The following is an 18744-nucleotide window of genomic DNA, read 5'->3' on the forward strand; positions in this document are numbered from 1 at the left end:
TGTATGGTGAAGCACTGGTGTACAGCCAGCTTTTGCTTGGTGTGTATAGTTAAAACACCAAAACTAAAACCGAAGCCAAACTCACTGAATTAGTTGCAACATTTAAAAATGGTGACATTTCACATCAACATCCAGAGTTTGTACTTTTCTAGAAAAAGTGAAAGGTGGTACACCCTGGGGTGTGCATGCCTGGCATGATCGGCTGAGTCAAGTGCTCGCGGAGGGCCATAGGCTCTGCCCTGCCCTAGTGCTCCCCACCGGGCCCACTGCCCCGTCCAGATAACCTGTCAGCTCTGTAGAGTCATCTAGGTTGGTAACCCTCAGCTTAGAAAATCTCCCGGGTCGGGGCGTCTGGGTGGCTCAGTTGGTTAAGCGTCTGACTCTGGATTTCGGCTCAGGTCATGATCTCACGGTTCGTGAGTTAGAGCCTCATGTGGGGCTCTGTGCTGACAACTCGGAGCCTGCTTGCAATTCTCTCCACCCTCCCTCTCTCTTTCTCAAAATAAAGAAATAAACTTAAGAAAAAAAAAAGAAAGAAAATCTTCTGGGTCCCTTTCAGCTCTACGATTCCGTGAGGCCGGGAAGCCAGCTGGCTTCTATTTTGGGGAGAGGGCATGCTCAGTATACCCTGTGCACACTGGAAGCAATTATACGTATGTCCATATTATACATCATGGCTGGGAGAGGTGGTGCTATGCCTTTGAACCGATCCCCAAATACCTGCTTAAATTACACATTTGCCAGTTTCATGATTACCCTGTCAGGTAGCAGGAAAAATCGTTCCTGGGTGGGGTGAAGGGAGTCAAGAGCCCTGACTCCCAGTGCATGTGGCACAATGGAAGATGGCCAGTGAGTTGGGCTGTGTCCACCTGAGAGGCCTCTGGCCTCCTGTCTCCGGCTCAGGCACTCTCAGTGCTACTCTTGTGGAAGGCAGGGGCACCCATTTTGGTGGCAGAAGTGCCAGGGCGGGGATCTAGTGGGACCGAGCGGCCGACTAGGTGATGATGGTCGGAGTGTGGCTTGAACTGCATGAAGGAGATGGTCTAAGGGAGGCAGAAGGTACAACAGAGAAACCAGGAGACAGAATGACAGAGACAGCTCACAGCGGACACTGAGGGATCCCTGGTGTCCTGGCCAGGCCCAGGCCACACCCTGCTCTGCCCTCCTGCTCCTCAGCCTAAGTCTGCTGGGCCATCTGCCTGCTTCCTCCCAGCGTCGCTCAGGTTTGACTTTCCAGCCTCTCTGGTCATCACCCCCTGGTCTGTGGGATGGGCCCTCCACAGTTTCCAGATAACACAATTATCACCCACTGGGAATGAACTGCTGGGGACCCTTAAGAATCCAGAGGTTTTGTGCAAAATTTGGAGCTCTAACTTCTCTTGAAATATTGGAAGCTGTGATAATGATCAGCGTGCATGGGCTGAACGGGGTAGGGGGGCCCTTTAAGTGGGGCGTGTGCCTCTCCCACGCTGGCCCACATAAGGAAGGCATCAGTGAATGCGTGAGCCTGCATTTCTAGCTCTGAACCAGTTCTCCAAACTGCAGACCTCTCTCTAGTCCCCCACCTGCCCCTGCCTAGGACTTGGCCTCTCTCCCACACCAGCCTCCACCAGCCTCCCTGGCTCCACTCTTCATGCCCAGCCTTCCTGCATGGCAAAGGAGCGGGATGTCCTTGCTACGTCCCCTCCCTGAAGACCTTGGAGCCAGCTGCCTAACTCCCCGAAGCCCAGCCTGTTTCCTCCTCTGGAAAGGAGGGGTGTGGTGTGGATGGAGTGGCCACCCGAATGTGACAGTGCCCTGCCCGGAGCTTGGTGTACAGAGGGTGCCAGAGGAAAGTGGTTTAATGAACGACTGGAGTGCCCTGGGCCAGTTCTGGGGGCGAGAACTAAGGAAATGGGGTGGAGCTAAAAGCTAAAAACCCCTTGCCTTATTATTCCCATTTCACAGGCGAGGAAACTGAAGCTTAGGGGAGGCCGGGCATGGTCACGAGCCTGAATCCTGCGTGCTTCCCACCTCACCATCCCCCTCTGGCGTTAGCAGTGCCTGGCAAGTACCCCCAAAGCCAGCCTCCCCAAGCTGTCCCCATCCTGTCCCCAAAGAGGCCCTATTGGTGGAACAGCCCCCTTGTGGGAAGACCAACCTCTCCTTAGACACCCTTTCTGAGAAGTGGGTGTGCCACCATTGCACACCTCCAGTGACGGGGAACTCACTGCTTCCCGGGCAGCCTGATGGGTTTGCCAAGTTTTTGTGTACGTCCCATCCTTCCCAGGTTGGATGCCATTGCCAATTCCCTCCACCTTGCGGCCCCTGGGGAGGCAGCCAACCAGCTCAAAGGTGCTGGGTGCTTCAGGGTCACTGCCTCTTGAGCTTCCCTCCCACCCCATCCCCCCTTTCCCCTGCCAGCCTGGCTTGTTCTCTGTTCTCCGTGTCCTCTCTCTGGCCACTCTTCTGCCACTCCCTTTGTGAGAGAACCTCCTTGTCTTCTGACCTTGGCTCACACCTCCCTTCCTCAGGGCAGCACCCCTGACCCCCACCAGGCCAGACTCGGATTGCAGGTGGTCACAGTAACCCGTACCTTCCCAGCCCTGACCATGGCGCACAGTGAGGTTGGAATCCCCATGCGCTTTGAGTCTCTCTCCCAGTCAACCGCAGCCCCATCCAGTAGGGACCCCCTGGATGTTTGTGTTGCCATTCCATCCCAAGTGTCAAACACAGTCTTTCGTACGTAGTGAGAACACAATATATAGTTGTTGAAAGAACCAACTGTCAAGTGGATGCCTCTAGGAATGAATGATCAGTTTCCCACTGGCTCCGGTGCCAGAACCTGGGATCACACCAGAGGGCGCTCTTGACCTGCTGAAGGCTGCCCTGGGTACCTGAGGACTCCTGTCCTCTGGCCACAGCCAGGGTGTTGTGCACTGGGGACACTGGCCCGAGAGGAGTTCCTTCAGCCTCGGGAGCTCTTCCTGCTGAGGTCAGTGACCATCACGGTGGCAGGAACTGTCACTCACTGGACCCAGCTTGTGTGCCCAGCACTATGGCTCTGGTGAGGTCATCTACCCGGCTGCCCTGATAGCCAAAGACAGGTTAGGGGTGTGACTGAGACCACATGGTCTATGGAGTACCAAAGCCCATTCTCTTTCCATCACATGAGCAAGACACGGTCCAGTCCCTGATATCAGATTTCAGGAGGAGCTGGCTGGACCACCTTTGTACCCAAATAACTGCCTTCTCTCAAATTTATTTTCTTGGAAGGCCTGAGTTTGCCTTGGTGACCTGGCGCAGGTCTGCCAACAAGCTCTTCCGTACAAGGCAGAGAAGTGCTTTGCTGCTTTGGGGATGCTGGGAAGAGGTTCAGCCAACAATCAGCCTGGAGAGTGGCCCTCTGCAAAGGTGTCACCACAGGTACACCCCGCAAAGGGCCCCCTGCCGCCCCCCACCCCACAGGACTGTCTGCTAAGTGCTTTCCCAGAGCTGAACTTGGGGAGAAGGTTGATTATCTAGCGCTGGGGGCTCTTGGCTACTGCCAGGAAGACACAAAAAGCTTCAGAGGGTAAGCAAGGCATCTGGGAACCCCACATGAGATGATCGAAAGGACTCTGGGGACACAGAGTGAGCCTGAGGCCATGGGCCTGAGTCAAGAAGCGCCTACCCTGGGCTGGTGCAGGACCTTGCGGAGGAAATCCCAGGGAGGTGGCCCTTTCCCTCGGGCCCAGCTGTGTCTCCCTGATGTTCCAATCTGGGGGCCATTATTGGGGGCTCAAGAAGCCTCCTTTCATCCCATCCCTGCTCAACCCGGAATGTGGGGAGCTGGGGAGCATCACTGCAGGGGGCAGATGAAAATGAGATGTAGGTTGTTGAAATCTAAAAACAGATGAATTTGGAATATTACAGATGAATCATTTAACTAATTACATTTTTACAATCAAAGCTGTTTTTGAACTTGGAGAGTGCAAGAAAGCATATGAATGTGTGGTGCTCTGTGGCCCACCCCCCCTTTTTTTTGTTCACTTGATTAATTCCACACGGTCCAACAGAGGTTTTCATTTCAAAATTGGTCCCAGGCTGAGACCCTGTCTCATATGCTACATTTCAGCTCAGAGCTATGCTTTCCCTGGGACCTAGGCTGTTGATGCATCCATTGCTGATTCTGTAGACACAGGGCAAATCCTGCCCACCGCCCCCAGCCCCAGCCTCCAGAGCACTTTGTCTGATGGGTCCCGGGTGGTCTTGGGGGAGGGGGAGGGGGTGGGGCTCTGCCAAGTGAAGGCGCTGTGGTCCTGGTCCCTCACCTGTCACCTGGTCTGCAATGCCTGCCACCTCTCATTTCTGACACCTACCCTCTTTCCCTCCATCCTCGCTGGGGCAGTCTTGATTCATGCATTGTCTGTGAATTATTGTCACTGCCTCATATCTGGGCCCCCTTCCTCCAGTTTCTGTCCTGTTGTCAGGGAGGTCTCTCTAGTATAGACACCTGTCCACATCACTAGGGGCTTCTGTGGCCTCTGAACTCTGCTGCTGGGTGGGTGGTGGCCCTGCACTCAGCTTCAGGTCCCCAGAGTCACTGGCCAGGGGACCAGGACCACATTGCATGCCCCCCCCCCCCCGCCGTGTTGATAGTGTCCACGTTTTCACCAGGCCAAGCCTCACACTTCGCCAATGTGGACACTGGGGCTCAGAAGGCCTGAGAGATTGCCAGAGCAGGGGTGAGGTCTCCATCACCATAGTTCCCTGGCTGGGCGCCTGCTCTATTCAGCTGCCCCTGGCCGGGGAAACAGAATTGCACATTTCATCAGGAGGGGATGCTTTTCTTTCTAATTTCTAACAGTAGCTATGAGATGGACCTATGAGTGAGGAATAGGAAGGAACGTGGGCTGAAGAAACGGATTCCTGTCTTTAAGTTAGACGTGGTTTTCCATTTTGTTTTTTAGGGAGAGCAGGAAAGGGTCTTAACAATCTGATAATGGGGGTGGAATGGGGCATGAACTCCAGGGCCGGATAAAAGCAAGGGGGGAGGACGAGAAACAGAACATTGACTCCAAGTACCTGTTTCCCTGAGTGGTAAGAGAAGAAGGACCCTCCTGCCCACGTGCAGACAGTCCTGAGCCCCCAACTGCTGCTGTGACCTGCTTCCTGATAGGATGGGTGGAGTGACAGAGGAGTCCCCAGCCTGTGTGCTAAGCCAGGCTTTGTCTTGTGGGTGGGCCTTGGGTCTCAGCCAAGTGCTGCTAGCCTCTGAGCTCAGCTTCCTCATCTGTCAAGTAGGGAGGAGACCATCGACCTCCCAGGGTGAGAGCAAGCGGTCAGAAAGTACATTTGCTTCCCTGGCCTGTCGGAGGGGCTTGGGTGGGGGCAGGGTGGGAGTTGACCGTCCTTTCTCCCTTCAGGAGTGGGGAGGTCTCTGAGCCCTTGGCAAGGCAGCTTGTGGTTTCTATAAACACGAAGCCAAGTTTCCGTGGCCTCCGGCCTCAGTCAGTCTGTTATCCTACAAGATGCTACTCCGCAGAGCTCTGGAGATCTCTCTGGCGTCACGGTCCACTGTTTCCCTCTCATTTGCCTGCTTGTGGCCTTGCCAAGGTTGTCCCAACCTCATGACTGCATGCACTTGCTTTTTTCCTCCAGGAACACTTGCTCCACAAGATCTGCATCTTTTTCACCATTTAAGTCTCAGCTCAAATGTCATCTTCCCCAAGGGACTTCTGATGATTTCATCTCAGCTATACACACCCAGGTAGGTACCTGGCGGGCACTCTCAATACGTCCCTGCCTTATTCTCTTCATAGCACATTTCCTGTCGTTGGTGTATTGGTTTCCTGGTTTATTGTTTCTCTCCCCTTGTCTCTCTTGTTCGGTGCTGGTCCAAGGACCCAGGAAAGCATCTGGCACAGAGTCATTGACTGACGGTTTAGTGGGCACGCTCCCCCACCCTAGCCTCGCTGGAATTCATCATCTCCATGCACCTCTAGCCTCACAACCTGGCGCTGTCCTCATGCATTCAAATACATGGAACTTAAGCTCTGTAACATATACCCAAAACACATTTTTCGAGAAATGTTTAAGTTGCACTCGGAGGGTGTAAAGCAAACCAGAAAGTCACAAAACCTCAATGTTAAGAGTCAAAAAAACCCAAAACACCAAAGAGGAAGAGTTTTGATGCTGTAATTAGCAGATGGTGAGAGTCTGATGTTTTCTGTGCAAAAGTCAAGGTGTAAGCAAGATTGAGCCTTGCACGACAAGCCTTTTGCATCTTGGACAGAAGCCACGGTTTGGAGAGAAAAAAAGGCTTGTGATAAGAAATACCCAGGAAGTCACAGTGACCCCTAACTAACTGTTCCTTTCTCTCTATCCCATGGCAAACTGGTTGTGTAGGTCCCCCCTCCCCCCACATCTCTCCAAAGACTATGACTGATCTGATTCATCTCTGTGCCACCCCAGTACCCAGCACAGGGCATGACACCTTCCAGATTCACCGAACAGAGCCAAGCCTCCTATGTATGAGATGTCAAAAGTCACTTTATTAACATAAATGCTGGTTACTATCCCAAAATGCAAGGAGAGTGAAGTGCCTAGGGCTCCTCTGTGGGTCCCACCTTTGACTCACAATGTTCAAAGCTCAGAATTCCTCCTAGGCTGCTGATTCCATGATGTCCCTGGACCAACCGGGATCTGGAAGCTCTCAAAAATGTTGATTTCCTCCTTAAACTATACCTGCAATTCTAAGCTCTACCACCAGGTGGGAGTTAGGTCTATGCAAACTTTATTTTTTTTTTTTTTTTTTTTTAAATTTTTTTTTTTTTTTTTTTCAACGTTTATTTATTTTTGGGACAGACAGAGACAGAGCATGAACAGGGGAGGGGCAGAGACAGAGGGAGACACAGAATCGGAAACAGGCTCCAGGCTCTGAGCCATCAGCCCAGAGCCTGACGCGGGGCTCGAACTCCCGGACCGCGAGATCGTGACCTGGCTGAAGTCGGACGCTTAACCGACTGCGCCACCCAGGCGCCCCTATGCAAACTTTATTAAACCTAGTTTAATCTCAAAGACTACATGTACTGCTCATTAAAATATACCGTAAATTAAAACAGGATACATATATGCACATTTTTTTCAACTTATCATATTGGCATAGATTTAAAAGTATGATAATACCCACAGTTGGCCAGGGTTTGGGGAAATATGCAACATTTGTAAGCTGTTGGTGGGAATGTAAATTAGAAGAGCCTCCAGGGGGCCAATCCGGCAATACACATCAAAAGCCTTCAACATGTGCAAACCCTTTGGTCCAGCAATTCAACTTCTAGACATTTCTCCTAAGGAGATAATCATGGAAATACACCTAAGTTTCTTCCCAGGATGTTGACCATAGGTGTAAAAGATTGTCAAATAAACACTATAACTTGGAGACGGCTTAAAAAAATTATACAGATGATAAAATACTATGTAGCTCTTACCTTCTAGAATTCTTTTTTCTTAATTTTAAAAAATGTTTATTTTCAAGAGAGAGAGACAGAGAGAGAGTGTGAGCAGAGTGGGGGCGACAGAGAGAGAGGGGAGACACAGAATCTGAAACAGGCTCCAGACTCTAAGCTGTCAGCACAGAGCCCGACGTGGGGCTTGAACTCATGAACTGCCAGATCATGACCTGATCCGAAGTCAGATGGTTAACCAACTGAGCCACCCAGGCGCCCCTAGAATGCTTACGGATGTGGATATACCATCTTAAGGATGCTATATTAAGTAGGAAAAAAAAAACAAAACAAAACCAGGCTCCCTCCAAAGAAGTATGTCCAGTAGTCCCATTTTTAGACTAATAAACGTAAAAACAAATTCACACATAACAAATACTGAAAGGACAACCACCAAAATATTGAGAAGACTAATCTGTGGGTGGTAGGATTACAGATGATCGTTTTTTCCTTTTTTGTGCTTTTCTCTATTTTGGGACAGTTTTATAATAAACATACTTCTGTTGTCATCAGCAGGGAGCTATTAATGAACTCTCCCAGCAGCAAGGACAGGCTGGCCTCTGTGTAAGGGGGCTGTGCACAAAATGACCCTGGGCCCTTGTCAGTCCACAACCTGCCCCACAGTCCTGTGCCTTGGTTCCTATGCCCCAGTCTCCTGACCTCAGCTCTTAGGTCCACATATGGTCCTGGTTTCAGCTGGTCTCACTCAGGGGGAGGGGCCAGCCTCGAGTAATCCAGAACACACAGCCAGCATGCTCTCCACCATGACCCTCCTGCCTGATATTTTTCTTGCTCTTACTTCCCTTTAGGAAGTGACATGTTTTTAACACACAAAAAAAGATCCTCCCTGAGGCTGGTCCCGAAGTTTACTGAACTGCAGAAAAACAGCTTTTCCTAAAACTGACTGTTTTCAAAGCCATTTTCCATACACTGCCAGTGTATGTTGGTGGATTAGAATGATTTCCTAAGCTGGGCTTTCCTTCTCTTGAGGCTTTCCTTGGTGAGGAAAGATGGTGACATTATGGAGGGTCTGTCGTATGCCACGTTGCATGGACGCTGCATTCGTTACCCTATTTTATTTTATTTTATTTATTTATTTTTTTTTTAATTTATTTTTTTTTTTAACGTTTATTTATTTTTTTGGGACAGAGAGAGACAGAGCATGAACGGGGGAGGGGCAGAGAGAGAGGGAGACACAGAATCAGAAACAGGCTCCAGGCTCTGAGCCATCAGCCCAGAGCCCGATGCGGGGCTCGAACTCATGGACCGCGAGATCGTGACCTGGCTGAAGTCGGACGCTTAACCGACTGCACCACCCAGGCGCCCCTCGTTACCCTATTTTAATATTCCAACTCTGTACGTATCATCTCCACAGATGCTCAGAGGCCAAGTACCTGCCCGAAGCCACAGGGCTGAGCCAGCATCCTGAGTTGGGTCTGAATGACTTCAAGCTTGTGGATACTCAGTACACAAAGTGCCTCTTAGGTGGCCCGGGTCCCTCCAGCTGTGGCAGTCACTCTAACCTCTGGGATGACCACGTGGAACCCTCCATAAGCACACCCCAGGCTGGGAGCCAGGCCCTCCACAGGCCAAGAGATCTGAATTTCAGGCCAAAACACAGGGGCCCCCCGAGCCTGCAGGAGGCCCTCCCACCCACCTCCTGACTGCACGGGCGTGCTTTCTCTCCTACAGAAGAAGAGAGGCAGGGTGTCACCTCTACCCTGTGGGCCTCATGGAAGGGACTGCTCAAACGGTACCACCAGAACAAGGCTGCTTGGGGGTACCTGGGTGGCTCAGTTGGTTAAGCACCTGACTCTTGATTTCAGCTCAGATCATGATCTCATGGTTCGTGAATTCGAGCCCTGCATTGGGCTCTGTGTTGACATCGTGGAGCCTGCTTGGGATTCTCTCACTCCCTCTCTCTCTGCCCCTCCCCTGCATTCTCTCTTTCTCTTGAAAAAATAAGAAAAAAGAACAAGGGTGTGTGGAGGAACACAGCTGGAATGAGCTGGCTCCAGGTGCTGAAAGCATGATTACCCTGGACGCAGCAGCAGGCAGGGCCAGCCCAGCCAGGGAAGATGTTCATATCTGTATGGAAAGGGCGGTGTGCATTCAAACCGCCATCAGGTGACCTCAGGAAAAGGGGAGCCCCAGCCCTGTACACTCGTGGGTATGTTACCAGAGATTTTGACAGGGTCCCCTTACCCTTCACCTGGCCCGACCAGGCAGTGGGGAAGGATAGCTGGGCCCTAATCTACTTTCTTCCCAGGAAGCTCAGAACTTAACACACTACAAGCACATTCATCCCCTGGCCTCCCCTCCCCCAATTCACAGAGTCCCATCTCTGGCCCAGGCTGGGTACCAAGTCCCTCCTCACATGCTAACCCTCAGGCTTAATTCCCTGGTAGCCCTGTAACAGCCCCAGTCACCTGTCCACCTTTGGTGTCTGGAGGCTCCAGGCATGACCTCACTTCACCTGAACCTCACCGCCCTCTTCACAGGGAGGGAAAGGGAGACTTAGATCAGCGAGTGGTAAAGATGGAATTCAAACCCCGGCTCCACCTGGACCTGGTGGCTGGTCTGGAACTCCTGTCCTTTACCTGGAAAAATGCATCAACCAAAATCTTCTCTTATGCCAGGGAGAAGGGAGTCAGGGAGTCACCCTGTGCTCAGAGGGGCCAATAAGGGGGGAAGAGGGACAAAACCCATTGACCGAGCCACTACCCGCTCTCCTTGAGATGCCCAGCTAGGAGGCACTATAAGCCCAGGTCTGCCAGGACTACCCTCCACAGCCTCCTGGGAAGGTGGTTCCTGCAGGACTGGGGGAGCCTCCCTCCCTCCACTTCCATCACCAGCCCATCCAGACTCTGGCCAGATCTGGTCATTACTGAGGCCTCTGAATCAACCAACATTCTCCTCCGTGCACCTTCCTGACCTGAAGGCACAGAACAACTCCATCGCCCAACCATATGGTCCCGCCATGCTCTCCTTCCACCAGGTCACCCCCCTGCTCTGATACATCAGGACTTCTGGATGCCACGGCTGTGGTCCTTAACCTCTCTGAGCAGGACTGGACGGCCACACAGCTACATCAAATTTTGCTTTTCATGCAGCACTCACCCAGCCTGGGCGGGGCACGTTGACTGCAAGTATAAGCCAACTTCTAGGTTTAATTCAAAAGATCTGAGAAGGCGATGACACCACAAAGACCAAACTGGAATCAAGCAGTCTCCCGTTCCTGAGTGCTGACAAGACTCGGTGGGCTGGGAAGGACAGCCCCTGCCCACTGGGAAGAGGCTGGCGGCCAAGCCAGCCAGGGGGAGGGAGATGGGGTGGGGGTGGGGGGAAGGGGCACTCCACAGCCAAGGGCTGGACCCTCGGTGCAGGGCTGATGGTCTGGGAAGCAAGAGCGTTGGGGGGCGATCCAGGATGCCAAGGAGGCTCCTTCTTGAGCCTCTCTGCTTTGCCTGCAGGATGGCTGGAGCAGCGGACGTTCCCACCAGGCCAGCCCTGCAGGTCTGCACATCCCTCACCTTCCTTCTCAGAGCCAACGCTAATCCCCTCCAAAGAGAGACCTCAGCCACTGAAAGCAGAAGAGGGGGAGGGGGCAGGAGCGCAGACAGAGTTAAATAAAGGCTCAGAGGAAGAAGATCAGCTTGAGAGAAAAGGGCACAAAGAGCAAAAAATAAACGGCAAATTACCGGGTAGCCATCTCGTCCTGATTGCCCCTGTGGTAATTAATACGTCATTAATAATCAGACTTTCAGCAGAAAACCATATGGCAACACTTATAACTCAATCAGGGCCCCCGATCCCCCCACGTTGTGCGGGGTTTGCAGCAAAGGCTGATGGTTGGTAATGACTCCTGGGGGTGGGGGGGAACACGCTCAGGGCTCCGGCGGGTCTGGGAGACGGAGCACCCATTTCCTGCTCTTGGAGCCAGGCTGGAAGGGCCACCAGGGCACACACCCACACGATTCAGGAGGGGCACATGGTGAGGACCACACGGGGATGTGGGATTCTGAAGGGTGGTGTCACAACCACCATGGAAAATGCTCCCTAAATCGGGACTAAAGGGCAGAAATGGCTCTTCCTGCCTGTCACCACTGGGAGGGAGTAGACTGGAGGAAGACAGCCTTAGAAGCCACAGATATGGGGGGGGTGGGGAGTGGCATTTATTGCTACTGGATGCCCCTACCGGCTCAGAGCACTGACTGTCTGGCCTGTGTCCCACACATCAGCATCCATCTCAGGCTGCAGCTTGAGATTTCTGCATTTGTTGAATACATTTAATAGTTTAACAGCCAAGTCAAAAAAAAAGAAAAAAAAGAAAAAAGAAAAAGAAAAAAGAATCAGTCCACTGCCCTCTGCATTACGCACTTTAGCAAGTTCGCACAGGCTAGCCTCATGTGACAGCCAGGAATGACTCAACAGGGAGAAACTGCTCGTGGCCAATAAATCTACACATTTCTTGCTGGCTCGCTTTCTGGCTCAGCGTGGTGCTGCTACATGCATGGAGAAGCCTAGATTCCGAAGGGTGCCGATTGGGACGTGAATCATGGTAAGCGGAAGTCAAAAATAAAACTGATCATCCGAAAGGAATTCCTTTAGAAGGTTCATTTTGGCTCAGTGTGCTCCTTGAATTGATTCGTCAGGATTCACTGGGCTCTGAAAAACCGCCAAGATGAATCAAAGGCACACTAGTCACGTGTCTTGGAGGAGGACAGGGATTTCCGGGGCGCTGACCACCACCCACCCCTGCTCTCCTTGCTGCCCCCTGGCGGCCGGCCCCCCTCCCGCGCATCCTCCTCGGACCCAACACCCTCCCTGGCCAGTGGTGCTGGGCAGGGTTCAGCTGCCGGATCCAGAGGGTCAAACACATTGTGGCAAGTCAGGAAAATGGACCCCTTTCTTCCTGGCATCTCTGCCTGACTCCAGAGCCCTTTGTGCCAAAGCATGTGAGACAAAAACATTTAAATGGATTAAATGCCGCGGAGCATTTAGAAAGTAGGGGCACGGTGCTTGCATTTCTGTGCACCAAATGGAGCCAGAGACTCCGAGAGGAGCAGTCAGGATCGTGCCAGCTCTCTTGGAGGGCAAAACGATCACAGAATGCTTCACAAGGCAAGTCAAACCCACAGAATTCTGTGCTTGTATTTGTCTACAAATTATAAAAAAAATATGGCCCCTGTCCGGGACTAAGTTTTCTTTTTTTTTTTAAAGGACACAACACATCTAACTAAAAAACTTATTTTCATGAAATAGCTACAGAAGAGAACGAAATGTCTTATCTTTCAGGAGCAGAGAGCATAATCCAGGACACTTACAGGAGGACCTGCAAAACACAAGCAGAGAAGCCCCAGTCAGCGTCAAAGGGAGAGAGGGTCCCCTTGGCCAGGCCGGCTCCTTCCTCAGCCGGCTGCTGGCCACCCCTCCTTGCAAGCCTTTACAGGTCCCAAAGCTAAGGGGCAGGGCAGAGGGGGCGCCTTTGCCCTCGCAGGGGCAGGGCTGGGCGTGTGGGTGGCAATGACATCCTGCATGCATTGGTTCATGCAAACATTTCACAAGGTTGCTGTTGATCCGCTGCTGGGGGCCCACCCGGGTCGGGTTTTGGCAAGCTAGGTAGGAGTCAGACCTGTTCCTGCTTGAAGAACCAATTTTGGTGCTCACCTGGGGTCAGTTCATTTCTGTCGAAGGGGAGAGACGTGTGGGGGGAGAAAACATTTGGGGCAGAGGGAACACAGCGCTCCGAAGGGTTACAGGTATGTGTGTGGCTCAGCGGACACGCAGGGGGTACCCGTGGTTCAGCCCTGGGGTTAGGGGCGCCGGGTCTGGGTGTGTGTGGGGAAGCCGAAGGGGCTGAGTCCAGAAGACTCCAGAAAGGCTGAGTGCAGCACGCTGAGACCAGTCTTATAGCAGATAAGGGCTCCTGGAGAATGTTCGTGAAACCCACAGGTGTCTTCACCTCATGGTGTGCAGACCGCACTGCATTTGACCTTTGCAAGAGGTGCAGTAAACATCCCCACTTGACAGATAGCATAGAGGCTCAGGGAGAAAGAAGTGACTTGTCCAAGGCCACACAGTTGGTTAGGAGTGGAACTCATCCCAGAAGGAGCTCTCCCAACTCCTGAACCCTACATACTTCCCACTAAAGCCATGCTGTGGCCGTGCCAGCAACTACTCTGCTTCCTGCAGACCCTGGACCTCAGTCTGGATAGCGAGGCCGGCACAGGGAGGTGAGACTCGGCCCTCAGTGGGCCCATGCGTGTTTATGGATCACCACCCATGAGCCGGGTCCCTCTGGGAGAGAGTAATGGGACACACTGGTAACAGTAAGAGGCAGGACCTTGGACTCACAGAATTTTCCTTGGAAGGATAGATGCTTAAGAAAACAATCATGCGGGGAGAAGCACAGGAAGCTCCCAGCACGTATGAGGTACCACAGCCAGGCCGGGCTGATTCAGGGCTGGAGGCTAGGCTGCGTCCTGAAGGTGAGAGATTATCTCAGACAGGAAGGGGGAGGAGCTGTGTGACAAAGAAGGGAAGGAGGGGGCGGGGCAGGGATTTGAATGGTAGCGGGAGACAAGGAGCACTCATGGGTCCTGTAGGGAGCAGTGGTGGGAGGGGGCAAGAGTGGCAGTTGCCCCCACGTAGGTGATGGTGGCCTGGACTCGTGTGCTGACTGTGGAGATGGAAAGAAGTGAGTCAGAAGACACTTGTCAGTGGGGACCGACAGGACTTGCTCATTGGTTTAATGGCAGGGTGTGTGTGTGGGGGGTGCATAGGGCATAGAAAAAGGAGAGACAAGACAGAGGCTTTCGGCTTGAAAAACTGATGTGTGATGGTGCTAATACCCAAGAATGGTATACGGGGGGCTGTGTGGCCTCTAAGTCCAGACTGGGGTGGGGCGGGGCGTTGGCCACCTGGACATCTGTACACCTGACTTCTCACCTTCTGCCAGGGACCTCGTGCCATATTTTCCCCGGGAAAGAAAATGCCCTGGACGGATGTACTTGCACCTGTGCCCAGCCTCCTGTCCGTGCCCCTGAGGTTATGTCAGAGGAGCTGACTGGCCCTACCTTCCCGGGCCCCAGCACCCACCACTGCCTTTCTCTCCCTGTTGCATCATCAGACTGACTTTCTCCAGCAGCTGCTTCCCAGCAGTTCTGGAACGGCTCCAGTTCCTGTGCTCACATGCCCTCCTCTGCTCCGGCCTGGCTCTCCTCCCCCTCATTGCTGGGAAGAGGGGGTCTCCTGTCACTGCCTCTCCTTCCCTGCCTTCTATGCACCTTGTGACCCTCTGATATGGATTCCATCCCTCTCACCACCAAAATGGCTCTCACTGAGTCCCTAACCACCTGCTACCAAGGATTTCTCCTCCTCCTTCCACACTGCTAAGCCTGCCCTCCTTCTGGAAGCACTCTCTCCCTTTGGCTTCTAAAAGGTCATGTTCCTCCTGCTTCCTTGGTTGTTCAGCTGGCTCAGTCTCTCCCAGTCTCACACAGAGGCTCTGCTGAGCTCATGGCAAGGCTTTCTTCTCTTCAGTCTTCTCAGCTCATCTGTCCCTTCTCTCCTGTCTTCCCTGGGAATCTCATCCCACTCATGACTACACTAGACAGAAGTGACAGAAGTGTCCCACGTGGGCAACTCTAGCCCCAACTGTGTCTGAGAAGCCCAGACTCCCTTTGCGAGCTGTCTGCTTGTCATTTCCCCTTGAACAATCCTCATGATTCCTCAGGCCAAGGTGCACAGACACGTTCATGATATTCTGCCCACAAAAGCGCCCCTCTTCTGGTTCCTAGTCTCCATGGATGACATTTCCTACTGCCTAGTTAGAGACCCAGACAACGAGGAGTCCCCCTCGACACACTCTCCCTCCCTGATCTACTGGGACATCCACATTCATTCCACAGACATTCACTGACCACTGCTGTTCTGGGCAGTGGGACACAGCAGTGACAATGACAAAGATCCCTGCCCTAAGGAATTTACCTTCTAGCCAGAGAGGTAGCTGAGATACCATAAGCATAACACACAAGCTCATCACCTACAAAATGGTTAGTGCTAAGGAAAGAGAGAGGCAGTGGGGCAGGGCAATGGGGAGCTGTTAGTGCCGGGGTGCAGACTGGTGTGTTCAATAGGGTGGTTGGGGTAGACATCTTCCTGAGGAGACATTTAAGCAAAGGCTTCCTGTGGATTCCTGGGAAAATGTGTACCTACCAGAGGGAACACCCAATGCAGGAGGGCACCTGGTATGTGTATATGTGTGTGTGTTTTTAATTTTTTTTTTACTTTTGAGAGAGAGAGAGAGAGAGAGCGAGCTGGAGAGGGGTAGAGAGAGGGGGACAGAAGATCTAAAGTGGGCTCTGTGCTGACAGCAGAGAGCCCGACATGAAGCTAGAACTCACAAACCGCGAGATCATGACCTGAGCTGAAGTCAGATGCTTAACCAACTGAGCCACCCAGGCACCCCATCACCTGGTGTGTTTAAGGAACAGCAAGGAGGCCAAAGAGGTGACAGCAGAGGGGGAGGTGGCTTCAGGGAGGTGGTGGGTAGGGGTAGATTGGGTAGGGTCTTGTTGGCCATTTCTAGGACTTTCTCTTCTCTCTGATATGGGAGCCCCTTCAGGGCTCAGTGCAGACACAGGACGAGACCTGCCTTGTGATCCTGGTATGAAAAGGATCACACTGTGTGGGGAGGCAAAGGTAGGATCCTGCAGTGATGCCAGGGAGGGGTGATGGTGGCTCCCAGCTGGTGGTGGCAGTGGAAGGGGTGGAAGTGTCTGGATTCTGGATCGATTCTGAAGGCAGAGTCAAGATGATTTCTCAAGACTCTGGAGAGAGGACTCAAGCAAGATGTCCCTTGAGTGACCACAGAAGTGGGGAGACTGTGGTCCAGCAGGTTTGGCAGGAAGGATCGGGAGCTCAGCCTTGTACAACCCAACAGAGGTTGGGAAGAAGAGAAGAAGGTTCTAGAAGCTGAGTGGAGAGAGTGCATCGAGGAGGAGGGGCTGTGTGTGTGCCTGTCACTTTGGACAGATGAGTAAAACGAAGACTGAGACCTGCCCGCTGGCTCTAGCCACACAAGGGGCCCAGGGCAGGGGGAGTCATGGGTGTGCACATCTGGCTGGAGATGGTTTGGGGAGAAGGGAGGGGAGGAATGGGGGCAGTGAAGGCTTTCAAGCAATTCAGCGGCAAAGGGGAGCGAAGGCACAGAGCATGTGCTTTGGAGACACGGGGTCCAGAGAGGGCCACTTCTTCAAGATGAGAGACACAGGACAGTATGTCTGCTTTAATGGGAGTCATCGGCAGTGAGGGGAAGATCCAACATGGTGGAGAATGGGGGATTCTGGGAGCGATGAGGGAATGTCTCCCCCTACCCCCCAGGAGGCCGAACGGTTGCATGTTGGCCCATGAGACCAAGCAGGAAGGCCTAGTGCGGTGTGGCTGGGTGTGCGGCCCATGGGGGGAGGTGGAATTTTCCACAGTTGCCTCTGACTGTTCCCACTGCCAGTAGAGTAGGAAACGAGGCCATCAGCCATGAGTGACGCTGGTGGAGGAGGTGTGGGGGCCACACAACCATTAAGCTGTGGTCTGGCATTTAAAGTGCAAACCGGCCAGCGTGGCAGGGGGTGGGGGACAGGGTTGCGTGTGTTTCCCACCAGCCACGGTTGCTGCACAGGTGCCAGAGTGCACATGTGGGGTTCGAGCCAAATGGGGCGAGGTGGTGGGATCTGTGGGTTGGGAGATGGGTGAAATGGAAGGAATGTGGGGTCAGGGAATGAGGGAGTGGGCTGGGGTGAATTGTGTGAACTGGGGCATCATGGACGTTGCATTTACCAGTGATGTTGAGGTGTTGGCCAAGACCATGGGAGGGAGCGGGCGAGGTCGGCCGGAGTCCCAGCTCACCAAAGGAGGCCTGCGTGTGTGAGGGACTTCTATGTTTGCATCAGGGCTCCCTAGGAATTTACCCAGAAGTAGTGATGGAGGGAGGGCTGCAGATACAGGAGCTGAAACCCACTAACAATGAGGGGGGTGTGCAGGGGTCAGAGATGGCCTCACATATGCAGACATATCACTACCCCAGTCTCCACTCTGGGGCCAGGGTGGTGTTTTCAAGACGCAGATCTGATCATGGCACTCCCATCCCCCAGTCCTCATTTTCCCACAGTTCTTAGGACAAAGGCCCCAATCCTACACCACTGCTATGCTACTCTCTGTCCCCTTGAACCCGTGGGAAGAGAGGCATTGTTTAACTAGAGGGGTGCTAGGCAGACTGGTGGTTATTGGGACAAAGTGAAGTTGGATCTATGCCTCAGCATGAGTCAGGATAAATTCCAGAAGGATCAAAGTCTTACATGTTAAAAAAAAAATCATAAAAATCCTAGAGGAAAACAGACCCACGAATACAGAGAACAAACTGGTGGTTGCCAGAAGTGAGAGGGGGGTGGGAAAAATGGGTGAAGGGGAGTGAGAGATACAGGCTTCCAGTTATGGAATGACTAAGTCACAGGGATGAAAAGTACAGCATAGGGAATATAGTCAATGACACAGTAATATTGTTGTATGGTGACAGAGGGTAGTTATACTTGTCATGAGCACAGCATAACGTATATAGAGAAGTTGAATCACTGGGTTGTGCACCTGAAACTCATGTAACACTGTGTGGCAATGATACCTCAATTAAAAAAAAAAATCCTAGGGGCGCCTGGGTGGCTCAGTCGGTTAAGTGTCCAACTTCGGCTCAAGTCATGATCTTGGGTCTGTAGGTTCAAGCCCCACGTTGGGCTCTATGCTGACAGCTCAGAGCCTGGAGCCTTCTTTGGATTCTGTGTCTCCCTCTCTCTCTGCCTCTCCCCTGCTAACGCTCTCTCTCTCAAAAATAAATAAAGATTAAAAAAATTTTTTTTTTTTAAATCCTAGAGGAAAATTCCTTTCTAACCGTGGAGAGGGGAAGGTTTTTCCAACTACAGTTCATAATCCAGAAGCCATAAAATAAAAGTCTGAGTCAACCATATAAAAACAAAAAATGTCTAACAAGGCACAAAGCACTGGAAGCAAAGACAAAAGCCACGGGGAAAACTATTTCTGACTCATGTCACAAAGGCCGATATACCTTGACACAAAAATGCTCCTACCAATTAACCCTAAAAACATCAACAACTTATTAGAAAAATGGTCAAAGATATGAGGGGACAGTTTACAGAAAACATAAATAGCTTCTAAATATATGAAACAAAAGCAAATTTTCATTCATAATATAAGTAAAGAAGGTTAA

The 18744-nt window shown here is 52.2% G+C and overlaps 1 protein-coding gene across 1 annotated transcript in view; it reads right to left on the reverse strand.

Moving 5' to 3' along the window:
• The window catches only part of COL23A1 (collagen type XXIII alpha 1 chain), a 355798-nt gene that overhangs the window by 35368 nt on the left and 301686 nt on the right, over nucleotides 1–18744 (reverse strand). Inside the window, exons 4-5 of the mRNA XM_086705987.1 lie at nucleotides 12794–12801; nucleotides 11168–11194 (exon numbers count right to left, since the gene is read on the reverse strand). Coding sequence (XP_086562113.1) covers nucleotides 11168–11194; nucleotides 12794–12801 — 35 coding nt within the window. The remainder of the gene's footprint in view (nucleotides 1–11167; nucleotides 11195–12793; nucleotides 12802–18744) is intronic.

The sequence above is a fragment of the Puma concolor genome, chromosome A1, assembly GCF_028749965.1.
Source record: "Puma concolor isolate L17-30 chromosome A1, mPumCon1.1.hap2, whole genome shotgun sequence".
Classification (NCBI taxonomy): domain Eukaryota; kingdom Metazoa; phylum Chordata; class Mammalia; order Carnivora; family Felidae; genus Puma; species Puma concolor.